Source organism: Pristis pectinata, chromosome 16 (genome assembly GCF_009764475.1).
Source record: "Pristis pectinata isolate sPriPec2 chromosome 16, sPriPec2.1.pri, whole genome shotgun sequence".
NCBI classification, from domain to species: domain Eukaryota; kingdom Metazoa; phylum Chordata; class Chondrichthyes; order Rhinopristiformes; family Pristidae; genus Pristis; species Pristis pectinata.
This window is the reverse complement of record NC_067420.1, coordinates 44,968,246-44,983,868: the sequence shown is the minus strand read 5'-3', so window position 1 is coordinate 44,983,868 and position 15,623 is coordinate 44,968,246. Positions and strand designations below refer to the sequence as shown.

At 41.7% G+C, this 15,623-nt stretch overlaps 1 protein-coding gene across 9 annotated transcripts in view; it reads right to left on the bottom strand.

Annotated features, from left to right (window-relative positions):
• The window catches only part of ralgapb (Ral GTPase activating protein non-catalytic subunit beta), a 105,026-nt gene that overhangs the window by 68,196 nt on the left and 21,207 nt on the right, over positions 1 to 15,623 (bottom strand). For 5 of the 9 annotated variants that reach the window (XM_052031332.1, XM_052031335.1, XM_052031337.1 and 2 more), the window contains 4 exons: positions 10,765 to 10,916; positions 1,339 to 1,555; positions 904 to 939; positions 212 to 413 (listed from right to left, as the gene is read on the bottom strand). In XM_052031332.1, coding sequence (XP_051887292.1) covers positions 212 to 413; positions 904 to 939; positions 1,339 to 1,555; positions 10,765 to 10,916 — 607 coding nt within the window. The remainder of the gene's footprint in view (positions 1 to 211; positions 414 to 903; positions 940 to 1,338; positions 1,556 to 10,764; positions 10,917 to 15,623) is intronic. The other 4 variants (XM_052031340.1, XM_052031336.1, XM_052031341.1 and 1 more) reach the window with 1 other exon arrangement.

Genomic DNA, 15,623 nt, shown 5'->3' with positions numbered 1-15,623 from the left:
TGAAGTGCAAAACAGATGATCAATTTGATCCCATCGGTTTCTCACCAGCTAGGTTAGATTACACTTCAATTTTCATTGACCATTTAATACAAAACTGCCAAGAGCTCACCAAGACAGTAATCAAGGATGATACAAATAAAACAATTACAACTAAAACATGACTGCTTGTTTCAGTAATAGCACTGAACCTGACAGGAAAAAGAAAAAGCACCTGGATAGGTACACTGGAAGGATCTCTTCCCCAGTTTTCTTACTGCAGAAGATTCGGCAGAGTGTTCCACAGGCCTCTGCCCTGCCTGCTTCGTAGTTATCTGGAAATTCATTGGCATCAAAGAGCGGATTGGCAACCATATTTTCAGTGGATATCTGGGAGGGCTTCCGTCGGACATCCAGTCCTGCTGGAGTTGTAATACCTGTGGTGAGGAAGAGGTTAAAGGAATCACAAGCAGCTGGTGAGAAGCAACCATTTTACCACCGCATTGCCAAACGGAATTAAGTCATGCATTTCGCAGACAGACATAAAACAAAACGCAGAACAGGAAGTTTACAAAACCAGAACTTAATGAAAGAAACCAAAGAGAATTATATAAAATATTTAAAATGGTTAGTGCACAGTCTCAGGTTTATGACGTGATACAAAAATAGCAGGAGAAATGAGCACGATGGGATAAATACAAGCACCTGCAGAAGAGCAGATTACAAGGCTTGGCAACACTCCTCCCCCATTCAAGAGAAACACACAGAATACTGAATGAAGTTAATCATCCCAGAGAGTGCAACAAGGACAGGAGGCAGATGTTAGAGAAAAACAGCTGGAGCAATTAGAAGGAAAAGGAATGGCTTATGGCAAAAATCATAAAACAGCTGACTGCAATTAAAATAGAATCTACTTTTCCTACTTACAAGATTTATAAGAAAGGAGAATTTGGATAAAAGATGCTGCAAGATAATAGAAATAAAAATGGAAACAAATCAAAGGACAGCAGTAGTTATAATATCGTTAAGATGATTAGTTTTTTTTTAAAAAGCTTTAGTCATAAGCAGCTTTCATCTGTTTTTGCTTTAAAACTTAAAATTCAAGAATTTTGAGAGGTAGACTGGGCACTATGTACAAGACTGGCAACCAGGTAAAAGCCATGAATTTGACAATTAGCATGCAAAAATATGCAAAAAGAAATAAACAAAACTCAGGGAAACACTGATGTTAAATTAGATTAGGGTTTAATAAATCTGGACTGTAAACTAAATTAAGAGTACACAGACTGTCGATGATATTTAAACTACATTTTATTTTACAGTAGAAAGCCAGAACAAAGTGCGAGTTTTTGTCAGCCTTACCCGTCATACTGCCATCCCTGTTCATGCCACTGTGCAGTCTGCAGTGAACCAGTCCTGCATCGAACAACCATTGACCAAAGAGATTCAATACACTGTTGACCTTGGGGCGAGTCGGAGCAGGTAGAGGTCTTGGTTCTGAGCTAGTTTGGTTCGGGCTAGACAATGGAGAAGTGGTGGAAGTCTGATGTGTTACTTTGGGAGGATGTGCAGTACTCCCCTAGCAAGGTAAAGAGATTAAAAACAAACATGCACATAATATTAGGGGCTGATACAAATTAAAAATGTTTTCAATTAGGATTGAAGGCCAGAGGCTGAATGTACACACATGCACACAAAACAAAAACAAAAAAAAGAGGACAGTGTGTAAAGTTAACACAAACACATGGGAAAGCTCAGCATAAAAATAACTGAAATATAAAGCAAATCCAAGGCCAAATCAAATTTGCACCCACCATGGGATACAAGGATGTTTCCAAGAATGTCTTGGATTGCAGTTGAGAAAGCTCATGGTTCATTCCCTCTTTGGCAGCTCAGATAAATTCCTACCCTTAGATTGTTATAATCGTTCCTAAATATGGATTTTTACATTCCCTCATGTCTAGCTTCCCATTCCCATTTTTCCATGCTTCTCGCTTATCTGGTGCTTCTGCATGGAAGTCCACTGAACCTTCAGTGTCGTCAATAGTACTCAATCCACTTACATACCAGGGTTGCTATGGGGATGAGTAGTTAATTGGGCAGTTGGAGGGTGGGATATGTTGCAAATAGAGGTCAGGGTGTGCTAATGGGAAGGATAAAAAGAAACACTGAGCCAATATCACATTGAGTTCAGGAGTCAGGAAGTTACAATGCAGCGTTCCTACCCTTGTAATTTATTCCCTGAAATCTGGTAGTTGTTAAACTTAACAAGTTAACAATTTAACTGCACTGCCTCCAATACACATCCCTAAATAGTGTTTTAATTGGGAACTAATTGGGGCTTTTATAGCACGTATTGTATTTTCGTCCTCTATGTATAACCTACCAGTCATGTTCTTGATTCTCTTATGTACCTGTTTCTATTTAGTTTGGATTTTGTTGGACCTCCTTGGATTCTACGTTTTCACTGCTTAGAAATTATTCTTGTGTTTTGCATATTTGCATATAATTGGACAACTGGGGAAGCAGCTTGAAGAGAAGGACAACAGTCCAATGATGTCTGATGGCTACATCAGAATGATAATAGCCAGTCTTGATATCAAGAAATCCATACATAATCTGATGGACTTGCATCCAATATACTGGCAGCTTCCCAGAAAACAAGCAGATTAAAAGTATAGCCAGCTGAAAACTGTCACTGATGTCAACAAGCAACCACTAAATTACTTTCATCCAACCAACATAACTGAGAGCTCACAGTTTAAATGTGAACAGGCAGAGCCATGAGCAAGTAATGCTGTAATGTACATACTGTCTCCATTTTGACCATCCAGAGTAAAGGGTCAGAAAGTTGCACAGCAGGGAAACAAGCCACTCGGCCCACCACATCCAATGTTGACCCTCTTACCCTTCCACACCAATTCCACTTGCCTGCATTAGGTCACTTTGTACCTTGCCGATTGAAGTGCCTGTTTAAATGTCTCTTGCAGGGAATTCCAGATAGAGTCATACAGCATGGAAACAGGTCCTTAAGCCCAAATGGTCCACACCTAGCAAGATACCCATCTAAGCTACTTTCATTTGCCTGTGTTTGGCCTATATCCCTCTAAACTTTTCCTATACACATACCGGTTCATGTGTCTTTTAAATATTGTTAATGTACCTGCCTCGACCACTTCCTCTGGCAGCTCATTCCATATATGAACAACCCTCTGGGTAAAAATGGTTGCCCCTCAGATCCCCATTAAATCTCTCCCCTCTCACCTTAAACCTATGCCCTCTAGTTCTCGATTTCCCTGGGAAAAAGACTGTGCATTCACCCTATCTATGCCCCTTATGATTTTTCACACCTCTGTAAGATCAACCCTCATTCTCCTGCGCTCCAATGAATGAAGTCCTAGCCTGTTCAGCCTTTCTATATTTCAGTCCCTTGAGTCCTGGCAACATCCTTATAAATCTTTTCTGCACTCTTTTCCCTTAAATCCTCTTTACCTTTCTTTCATGTCACCTTAAACATGTCTTTTTTTTTTACAATAGCCAACCATGGGCAAAAGATTCTGACATCTACCCCATCTATGCCTCCATCAGGTTAATGGCATCTTTCCTATAGTAGGGACACCAAAACTGAACACAGTATTGCAAATGCAGCGGCCTCACCAACGTCCTGTACGTCAATCAATTATCAATCACTCCCCGAGTAAAAAAAATTTTCCCTTAAATCCTCTTTACATTTCTTTCCTCTCACCTTAAACACATCTTTTTTTTAAACAATAGCCAAACATGGGCAAAAGATTCTGACATCTACCTCATCTATGCCTCCATCAGGTCATCCCTCAGCCTCCTTGCTCCATAGAAAAAAAAAGCCATTCCTATCCAACCTAAAGTCCTCCAATCCAGGCAACATCCTGAAGAATCTCCTCTGCACTATCACCAGCGAACCATATCCTAAGGTGTGGCGACTAGAACTGTGCACAATATTGGCCTAACCAGTGTTTTGTAAAGTTGCAACATAATGTCCCATCTTTTATATTCTATGACCTGACCCATGAAGAAATACCATATGCCTTCTTCACAACCTTAACTATACGTTGTCAATTTCAGGGAACTATGGACTTGAACCCCCAAGGTCACTCTATTCATCAACATTCCTTAGTCCCCTACCATTTCCTACCACAATTTGACTTCATCACCTTGGACTTTTCAGGATGAAATTTTATCTGCCAACGTTCTTCCCAACTTTCCATCTGATCTATATCCTGCTGTAGCCTCAGACAACCTTCCTTGCTTTTGGTCCACAATACCACCAACTTTCCTGTCATATTCAAACAATCTTACCCTCTACATCTACATTCAAGTTGTGAGTATATCACAGACAAAAAGGGTCCCAGCACCATTTCCTGATTTTCAATTAGAAAAGCATCCTTCCATTGATACCCTCTGCCTCCAATCACCAAGCCAAATTTGGTTTCAATTAACCAGCTTGCCTTGGATCCCATCTGCCTTAACCTTCTGGACCAGTCTACCATGCAGGACCTTGCAAAGTAAGATAAGGTAACTTTATTAGTCACATGTACATTAAAACACACCGTGAAATGCACCTTTGCATATAGTGTTCTGGGGGCAGCCCGCAAGTGTTGCCACGCTTCCAGTGCCAACATAGCATGCCCACAACTTCCTAACCTGTACATCTATGGAATGCGGGAGGAAATTAGAGCACCCAGAGGAAACCCACGCAGACACGGGGAGAACGTATAAAGCCATGCTGACCATCTCTGATCAGTCCCTGCCTTTCCAAATGTACAGAAATCCTATCCCTTGGGATAGCCTCCAATAATTTCCATACCAGTGACGCAAAGCTGGCTGGTCTGTAGTTATCTGGCTTATTCCTGCTGCCTTTCTTACATAAAGGAACAACAGTCTCCTGGCACCTCAGCTGTGACTAACGAAGACGCAAAACTTTCTCAGGGCTCCAGCTATCTCCTCCTTTGCTTCCGGTAGCATTCTGGGATAGATCTCATCAGTTCCTGGGGATTTATCAACCTTTGTATGTCCCACGACATCTAACACCTTCTCCTTCTTAATACTGACATGGTCCAGATTATCCACATACCCCTCCCTGAACTCACTATCTTCCAGTGTCGTGAAGAAGCTTCACAAAATGTAAAAAGTTTCTTTTGGTGTGGGGCCCAGGCACCAGGGAAAGCTTCTCTGTGCATAAGTTATAGGCCAGTGCATTGTCATAAATAAGGACACATGGGACATAGTCAGGAGGTATAAAAATCATAGAAATGTACAGTACAGAAATGGGCCCCCTTGGCCCACTTCATCCATGTCAACCATAATGTGTACCTACGCTAATCAATGTTTAATACCACCTCCTCTGGCAGCTCATTCCATATAACCACTAGCGTGTGCGAAAAACTTGCCCCTCAGATCTCCTTAATTTCTCCCCTCTTCCTTAAACTTGTGTCCTCTAGTTCTAGACTCTCCTGCCCTGGGAAAAAGATTCTTACTATCTATGCCCCTCATAACGTTATAAACCTCTATAAGGGCACCCCTCAGCCGCGACATTCCAGTGAGAATAAACCCTGTTTATTCAATCTGTCCTTGTAACTACAGCTCTCTATTTCAAGGAACATACTGGTGAATCTCTTCTGAATTTTCTCCATTGCTACCACATCCATCTGTGGTGACCAGAACTGTGCACAATACTCCAAATGCAGTTTAACCAGCGCTTCGTACAGCCGCAACATGATGTCCAACTCTTATACTCAATGCCTCGGCCTATGAAGACAAGCACACCAAATGCCTTCTTCATTACGTTCACGTGTGTCACCACTTTTGGAGAGCTTTGGACTTGCACCCCAAGGTCCACCTGTACATCAACACTCCTAAGGTTGCTGCCATTTACTCTATATGTCCTACCAGAATTTGACTTCCAAATGTGCATTACCTCACACTTATCTGGATTAAATTCCATCTGCCACTGCTCTGCCCAACTTTCCAGCTGATCTATGTCCTGCTATATCATTCGACAATTTTCTTCACCAACTATCACTCTACCAATGTTTGTGTTGTCTGCAAACTTATGAATGAGACCACCTACATACTCATCCAAGTCATTTATGTACGTTACAAACAAAGGTTCCAGCATCAATATCTGTGGTACATCACTGCTGCCTGTTTTGCTGATCATTTCCAGAAGTTACTGCTTAATTTTCAGATTTCCAGCATCTACAATGTTTTTGCAGTGAACTATCTTTCCCAATTTACCTTGTCAATTCTGAATATAATTACCAGATTGCATCTTAATTTCACAGGCCTCTCTACATCTCATGGCCCTTAAGTGAATCTCTTCTGCATTCACTCACTGATTTTGACCTTGCTCAAAAAAAAAACCCAGACAATATTGTATCTGCAGCCTTACCAGTAACTTGCATAGGTTTGGCTGTTGTACATGGGCAAATCCATGTTTCCAGAATAAACTACAAAGTTAAATCTTTGGACAGCCTATACCTTTTAGATCTGGATTTTTGCCTGCTGATGAAATAAACAAACAGAGTTATAAAGCTATCAATAGACTTGCTCAAATCACTCCTTAATCACAGAAAAAGTACACAGAGGGCTGTCAATTGTGCCACTGCATTATCCCCAAGCTCCATCTATATTTTCCGATCCTGCTTCCCACCCTTTCCTTAACAATTCTTCTTGTATTCTTTTTCAAGTAATTATCTAATTCCCTCTAAACTCAACAGCTCTCTGTGCATTGTTTTTTTTCCTGTTTAACAACTCTGAATGAGTTAATACTCGTTTTCTTTTCTGATTGGAAAAACCCTCATTACAGACCCTTTCCCTTTAACTATAAGCTTTCAATCTCAGCTTCATTCTTGGGAATTCTCACGCTGACCTTGCATGGCCATGGCTTTGGCATTCCTTTGAAAAAAAAGAGGTGCTTGACAGTATCTTACCAAATATCTTATGAAATTCCATATATGCCTCCCAGTAGCCAGTGGGAGACAGAAGAATAGATATGTAGGCATATTATGAAATTATGCAAAAACAACAGGAAATTTGTGGTGGGTGACTTTAATTTCCCCAGTATTGACTGGGACTCCCTTAGTGCCAGAGGTTTATGTGGGGCAGGATTTGTTAGGTACATCCAGGAAAGTTTCTTGAAACAGTATGTGGATAATCCAACCTGGGAAGAGGACATATTAGACCATATATTGGGAAATAAGCCTGGCAAAATGAACAGAGGTTCAGTGGGAGAGCATTTTGGGAACAATGGTCATAACTCTTAAGTTTTCAGATAGTTATAGATAAAGCTAAAAGTGGACCTTGAGGCAAAGTGCTAAACTGGGGACAAACTAATTACAATAGTATTAGGCAGGAGTTGGGGAGAGTAGATTGGAGGCAGCTGATATTGGGTAAATCCACATCTGACATGTAGGAGTTGTTTAAAGATCAGCTGGGCAGAATTCAGGACCAACATGTTCCTGTGAAGAAGGCAGACGAGGGGGGGCAAGGTTTCGAACTTTGGAATGATGAGAGATGTCACAAATTTGGTCAAAAAAGCTTTAGGAAACTGAAATCAGATGGGGCCTTTGGGAATATAAAGGAAGCAGGAGAGAATCAGGAGGGCTAAAAGAGGCCATGAAATGTCGTTGGTAAGTAGATTAAAGAGAATCCCAAGGTATTTATACATGTATTAAAAAGAAAGGGTAACTAGGGAGAGGGTAGGACCACTCAAGGACAAAGGAGGGAATTTATGCCTGGAGCCAGAGAAAATAGACAAAGTACTAAACGAGGCAACAGGAATAATCCAGCAAATTATAGGCTGGTGAGCCTTACATCAGTGGTAGGGAAGCTATTGGAGAGATTCCTTAGGGATAGGATTTACTTGTATTTTGAAAAGCACTGACTTATTAGGAATAGTCAGCATGGCTTTGTGTGGGGCAGGTCATGTCTTATGAACTTGATTGAGATTTTGTTTTGAGATGACAAAGATATTTGATGAGGATAGGGCAGTGGATGTCATCTACATGGACCTTAGGCACTTGACAAGGTAGGCTGGTCCAGAAGATTAAGATGCATGGGATCCATGGTGACTTAATAGATTGGATTCAAAATTGGGTTGGCCATAGAAGACAGAGGGTAGTGGTGGGCAGGTGTTTCTCAGACTAGAGGTCTGTGACCAATATGAATTGGATGAAAATGTAGATGGGTGGGACAGTAAGTTTGCAGATGACACAAAGATTGCTAGAGTTGTGGATAGCGAGGAAGGTCGTCAAAGGATTCTGCAGCACGTAGACTAGTTGGAAGTGTGGGCAGAGAAATGGCAGATGGACTTCAGACAAGTGTGATGTTTTAGAGGTCAAATTTAACAGGAAAATAGACAGCAAATATCAGGACCCTTTGGAGCATTGATGTACAGAGGCATGTTGGGTTGCAAGTCCATAGCTCCCTGAAAGTGGCTCCACAGGTTGATAGGGTGGTACAGAATGTGTTGAAGAATATTTGCCTTCATTGGTTGAGATGCTGAATATAAAAGTCGGGAAGTCACATTGCAGCTGTGCGAAACTTTGGTTAGGCTGCACTTGGAGTGTTGTGTGCAGTCCTGGTTGTCCCATTACAGGAATGATGTGGAGGCTTTGGAGAAGGTGCACAGAGATTCAGTAGGATGTGGCCTGGATTAGAGAGTATTAGCTACAAGGAGAGGGTAGGCAAACTTGGATTGTTTTCTCTAGTGCATCAGAAGCTGAGGGGAGACCTGATAGAAGCATATAAAATTATCAGAAGCATAGATAGGATAGATTGCCAGAGACCATTTTTTTCCCCCCAGGGTCAAAATGTCAAATACTAGAGGGCATAGCTTTAAGGTGAGAGGGGAAAGTTTAAAGGAGATTTACGAGTTTTTTTTTGTTTGCAGACAGTGGTAAGTGCCTGGAACATGATGCTCGGAGAGATGGTGGAAGCAGATATAACAGCAATGTTTAAGCATCATTTAGACAGGCACATGAACAGGAAGGGAACTGCGGGGCATAGACCATATGTAGGCAGACGTACAGTTTAAATTGGTGTCATGGCCAGCACAGACATGGTGGGCCAAAGGGGCTGTTTCTGTGATATACTGTTCCATGTTCTCTCTCTCCATTGAGGAGCCCCAAACTACACAGTACTCCAGGTGTGCTGCAAGATTGCAATAACATTTCTCTTTTGCAGACCATTCTCCTTACAAATTTAGCTACAACATGTTCAGTTCCCTCATCTGTCATTGGCATAGACTGAAAATAGTTGAGCCCCCAGTACTGATACCTGTGGCACCCCTGCTGGTTCCTACTGAGCAATTTGAATATGACCCACTTAATCTAATTATTCTTGGTTAACTAATAGAAAGCTACCTTCCAAAAAGGCCAATATATTACCTCAACAATATGAGCTGTTATCTTCTGCAGTAATCTTTATGCGGTACCTGATCAAATGCCTTTTGGAAGTTCAAATACAAAGCACACTATGGTTCCCCTTTATCCACCCAGCTAGTTACATCACAATGAATTACAGTGAATCTTTTGAACTTGATTCCTCTTTCACAGAGCTGCATTGACTCTGTTTAACTGTATTAAGGTTTTTCAAATATCTCACCACTTCCTTAATAATGGATTCCAGCATTTTCTAATGGTGTATGATAGACTAAATGGCCCATGGTTTCCCGTGTTTTGTTTCTTTCCTTTCCTGAATAGGGAAGTCACATTTGTGGCTTTCCAATCTGCTAGGACTCCACCCCCCACCAGAGTCCAGGGAATTTAAAAGACCATGACTGATATTTCTGCAGCCGCTTTCTTTTGGACCCTAGGATGCAGGCCATCAGGTCCAGGATATTTGTCAGCTGTTACTTTTTTCCTAGAGTGATAACAATCATCTTAAGTTCCTTCTTCCCTTTGGGCCAGTTCTGTCCTCTTACTGAGATGCTCTTATCTTGAACACAGATACAAAACATTCTTTCAAAAGTCTCAACCATTTTCCACTTTACAATTAATTCCTCAGTCTCATACTCTCAGCACAAAAACAAGCCCTTCACCCCACCGAGTTCTTGCTGACTATCAAACACCCATTTACATTAATCCTAAATCAATTCCATTTTATGCTCTCCTCGTTCCCATCAATTCCCCACATGTTCCACCAGTCACCTACACACTAGGGGCAATTTACAGTAACCAATATCTTACCAACCTTCATATCTTTGGGATGTGGCAGAAACTTGGAGGAATCTCACACCGTCACAGGGAGGATGTGCAAACTCCATGCAGATAGCACTGGAGGTTGGGATTGAAGCCAGGTTCTGGAGCTGTAAAGCAGCAGCTGCATCGCTAATTTCTTCTTATTCTTATTGTCTGTTTATGTTTACAGTTTGCTCTTAACCCACTCCTCTCTAAGTCATCCTTTGCAAGTTTCTAAATTTTTCCCAGTCTTCTAGTTTACCACTAATCTTTGCAAAATTATATGCTTATTCTTTTAACTTGGTGCTATCCTCAACTTCCATAGTTAGCCACTGGAATACAAGGGAGCAGGCAGATTTTTCTAAGGTTTGCATGAATCTGCAGAATTGTTCATATATCCTATCATTACAAACTTTGCACCATTCAATGGTGGTATCCTAGAGTAGTGCAGATGACAGTTTGGACCAAAACTTCAGATGAATCCAGCTGGATCAGGTGCTGGTGAGGGCCAAGGTGGCCAAAGAAATGGTACAACACTGAACATAAAGAAAGTAAAATGACAGCAACTTACTGAGCCTGTTTTAACAGTTGCCTTTGTAACAGTAACGGATCGCATCCTTCTGCTGTGAGGGGGTGTTGTGTTCATTGTACTGCTTGCCTGTGGCATGCTCAGCCTATTCACTGGAGTGGGAGGAGCACTGTCAGAACGGGGCCGGGAAATACCTGTAAAAGGAAATAGATGCATAAAGCACCACTTTTAACTCCCAGATGTTAGTTAAACCCATCAAAATAAAACCTGCTCAACCAGTTTAGTAACAATTTGAAAAGGAAATGTTTAGTGCAGGACAGTATAGAAAACAGTCAACAGTAACAGCTGACTAAAATGGCTGGCTTCACCCATGCAGCATGAGACAGCTTTTTGTTAACAAGGTTTTCTTTTAAAAGCATGTATCTAGGTGCTGTACAGAGCCATAAATCTCAATTAAGTAACTCTGACACCATGAAGATCTGGTCAGGGAAGCAATTCATCATTTGTTGACAGGTCATATGAATTCCAAGGCCTCAAGTTAATTCTATCCTACTTGGGAGAAAAGCATTTCATCTTTCAAATTCACCCTTTTTACGGAGACCCAAGGACACCTGCACATACTTCCAGAATACTAGGGTCTATGCAGAACTGTTAATTTATTCTACACACCAGTCTAAGTCACAGAACGAGTCCCAGCCAGGTTAGCTTTAATTCTCTCCAGAGAGAACCCGAGACTTGGTACTACTGCTTTTGGGTCACTGTGAAGTGAAAATGGCTTGATCCATAGAAGCAGCAGCTTATCTGCAGTTCCATAAGCAATAATTAGCAATTTGGATGCTTTCCCACATAGCTCACAAACTGCTGGGACCAATGCTTTGTTCGTAGGAACTTACTGAAGTTTATAAGTATTCATAGCTTTTTGTCTGCACTACTTTTTACCAAACACATGGCTGCCAGTTTAATAATATTCATAACTCTTGGAAAGTGTGAAGTATTTCTGCATTCTTTTCAGTTCCTCCCTCAAGCCCCTCTCAATGTCTTGTTTGAGTTTATTATTATGAAATCCACCGAGACAAAAAAAGAGTCAAACTTAGAGACAGAATAGAAATGGCCCATTGTAAAAACAAAATATTAGATTCTCAATGGGAAAATCATCATTATATATACTTTTCTGCTATGCTTTGCTAGTATCATTGTTGCTTACTAGTTCTCAAGGGTGTTACAGATTGACATTTCTTAAAGCATCTACACAAGCACTTGAATTGCCAACGTATGGAAAACTATGGACCAAGCGCTGGTAAAGGGATTAGTATAGATGGGTACTTGATAGTTGGCATGGACATGATGGGTCAGAGGGTCTGTTTCTGTGCTGTATGGCTCTATGAACCCAAAATAATTATGGAGAAGGAATTTTAGCTAATCTATCCAGAGAGATCCAAAACAGCTTAGGGCGAGAATCATGGTAATGATGTCATGGCAAAAGGGGTTAAACTGTGAAAATATTACAAAGATTAGCATTATATTTATGAGTGCAGATAAGAGGTGTTCTGATCAAGGTGCTGTGGAGGCTGGAGGATGATTGAAAACTTTAAAACCAAGATTGATGTAAAAGTATTGGTTAAAAGTCTGTGGAATGGGAGCAGGCAAATGGAGTTAATGCACAAAATAACCCTAATCTAACTGAACAGCAGAATAGACTTGAAGAGTGAATAAGCTCCTCCTGTTATTCCCTTTCCATATTTATCTTCTCTTGCACACCGTTGGTCAGAGTCATCTCCCTAGCAACTACACTTCCCTTCACAAAATACTTGGCCTTCACAGATTAACTCCCTCCAAAGATACAAAAAGAGAAGTTAATGAAACGTTGATCTCTCTGTCAATGGAGCAAGATTTAAAAAAAAGAGCTTCACTTTAGCTTTACAAAATCTTACTCAAGCATAGCCTACAATACTTCATTCATTCTAGGTACCTCACTTCAGAAAGGACATATCAACACTTGGTAATAGGAGACAGTGGGTGAAAGTGGAGGGCTGTTTTTGTGATTGGAAGCCTGTGTCCAGGGATCTTTATTGCTTGTTATGAACATTGATGACTTGATATGAATATAATAGGTATGAAGAATAAACTTGCAGGCGACATGAAAATTGGTGGTATTTTTGATGGCGAGGAGGGATAGTTGAGGGCACAAGTTGATATTGATCAGTTGGTAGGAAGGACGGAGCAATGGCAGATGGAATTTAATGAATGGTGGGCCCTCGAGAGTATCGAGGAACAGAGGAACCTTGGTGTACAAGTCCAAGGATCCCTCAAGATGGCAGCACAGGAAGATAAGGTGGCATACAGGATACATGCCATCATTAACTGGGGTATAGAATAAAAGAGCAAGGGGGTTATAGCAAGGAGGTAAGACTTTATAAAACATAGGTTAGGTCATGGGTGTAGCTCTGTGTACAGTTCTGGTCACCACACTATAAGGATGTAATTGCACTGGACAAGGTGCAGAAGAGATTCACCAGGATAGAATCAAAGATTCATAGAGAGATACAGCATGGAAACAGGACCTTCAGCCCATAAGGGCCATCAACCACACTTACACTAATCCAATTTTTGGAGACACAAGAAACTGTAGATGCTGGAAATCTGGAGCAACACGCGAAGGAACTGGAGGAACTCAGCAGGTCAGGCAGCATCTATGGAGGGAAATGGACAGTCGACATTTTGGGTCAGATGTTTGGACAGTCGACGCTTTGTCCTGATGAAGGGTCTCCACCTGAAAATGTTGACTGCCCATTTCCCTTCATAGATGCTGCCTGACCTGCTGAGTTCCTCCAGCACTTTTGTGTTTTAATCTACTTTCCTTTTTATTTTGCTTCTTTTTCTCCTCCCCACATTCAACTCCAGATTCTACCACCCAATCATAGCAATCTACAATGGCCAATTAACCTATTGACCAACATGCCTTTGGGATATGGGAAGAGACGCACGTGGTCACAGGGAGAATGCGCAAACTCCACACAGACAGCACCTGAGGTCAGGATTGAACCAATCTCTGGATCCATGAATCCATTGCCTCAACCATCTGTGCTATTGTGCTGCTCCAGGATGTACCCTAGGACGACTGAGGAGAGACTGGATAGGCTGTGTTCGTTTTCCTTTGTGTGGAGGAGGCTGAGGGGAGGGAATCCTGAAGGGAGTTATACAAAATTATGAGGGCCATACATGGGCGTAGACAGAGGAAACTTTCTGTCAAAGCACAAATGTTTGAAACTATAGGGTATACGTTTAAAGAAGGGGAAAGAGGTTCAAAGGAGATCCAAGAAAGAATATTTTCACCCCGAGGATGACTGGAATCAGGAATGCAGCTCCCAAGTTGGTGTTGGAGGTAGGTAATCTCAGAATTCTAGACAGCACGGAAATGGGCCCTTTCGGCCCAGCTCATCCATGCCCACCATGCTGCCTATCTAGGCTAGTCCCATTTGCTCATGTTAGGCCCATACTCCTCTGTTCTTTTCCTATCCAAGCACCTATCCAAATAGTTTTAAAATGTTGCAATAGCATCTGTATCCACTACCTCCTCTGGCAGCTCAATCCTAATATTGACCAACCTGAGGGTGGAAAAACTAACCCCTCAGATCTCCTTTAAATTTCTTCCCTCTCACCATAAACATTTTCCTTCTAGTTCTAGACTCCCCTGCCCTGGGAACAAAACTCTGACATCTACCTTATATATGCCCCTCATAATTTTGTAAACCTCTACAAGGTCACAAAATTTCAGAAGTATCTAAACTAGCACAGAACACTACAGCCTAAGAACTGGTAAATAGGATTAGTATACCTGGGTACTCGATGGTCAGCATGAACACGGTGGGCTAAAGAGCCCGCTTCTGTGCTCTAAGATTCAACATCACCCTGGAGTAATACAATGCAGGTTCACCAGACTGATAATTGGACTTTGTGGATTAAGGCTCAAATGAAGGTTGCATAAACTTGCCTTGTATTCCTGTTTGAGGCTGCTTGGATTAAGGTCTTAAACATAGAAAAAAAGGAGCAGGCTATCAGCTCCTCGTCATGCTATACCATTCAATAAAGACACGGCTGATCTACTTCTGCATCATTTTTTCTGTCCTAACCCCACACACCTTCAAAAACTTATTGATCTCCGTCACTGTGACTGAACCTCCAGAGCACTTTTGGGTAAGATTTACTATGCTATTGGCGAAGAAATTTTATAAGGTAGCTTTATTAGTCACATGTACATCGAAACACAGAGTGAAATGCACCTTTTGCGTAGAGTGTTCTGGGGGCAGCCCGCAAGTGTCGCCACACTTCTGGCGCCAACATAGCATGCCCACAACTTCCTAACCCATATGTCTTTGGAATGTGGGAGGAAACCAGAGAACCCGGAGGAAACCTATGCAGACACGGGGAGAACGTACAAACTCCTTTTAGACAGCAGCCAGAATTGAACCCGGGTTGCTGGCGCTGTAGTAGCGTTATGGTAACCACTACACTACCAGGATCTTAGTCGTGAATGGCTGATCCTTCATTTTCAGACAATGACCCGAGTTCTGGACTCTCCTGCCAGGGGAACCGTTATCCGTGCATCTCCCCTGGTAAGCCCCTTATGTTTGCTTAAATTAAAGAGGGAAAGGAATAAGCACAAAGATTTTATTTCCTTAGAGGTGGCCTCCGCCTGATTCACAGCAGTACTGTAAAGTTCAGGAATTGTGCCACAGAGAAAATAACACTGTCTCCATGGGCGTGCTCAAAAAAACCTGCCCAATTTAAATCTGAAGGGCCCACACACAAAAGTGCATATTAGAAAATAAAGCAGAAGAGACCATTTGGCCTATCATGCCTGTGCTGACCCTTGGAGAGAATTTTCCACTTACTCTCACTTC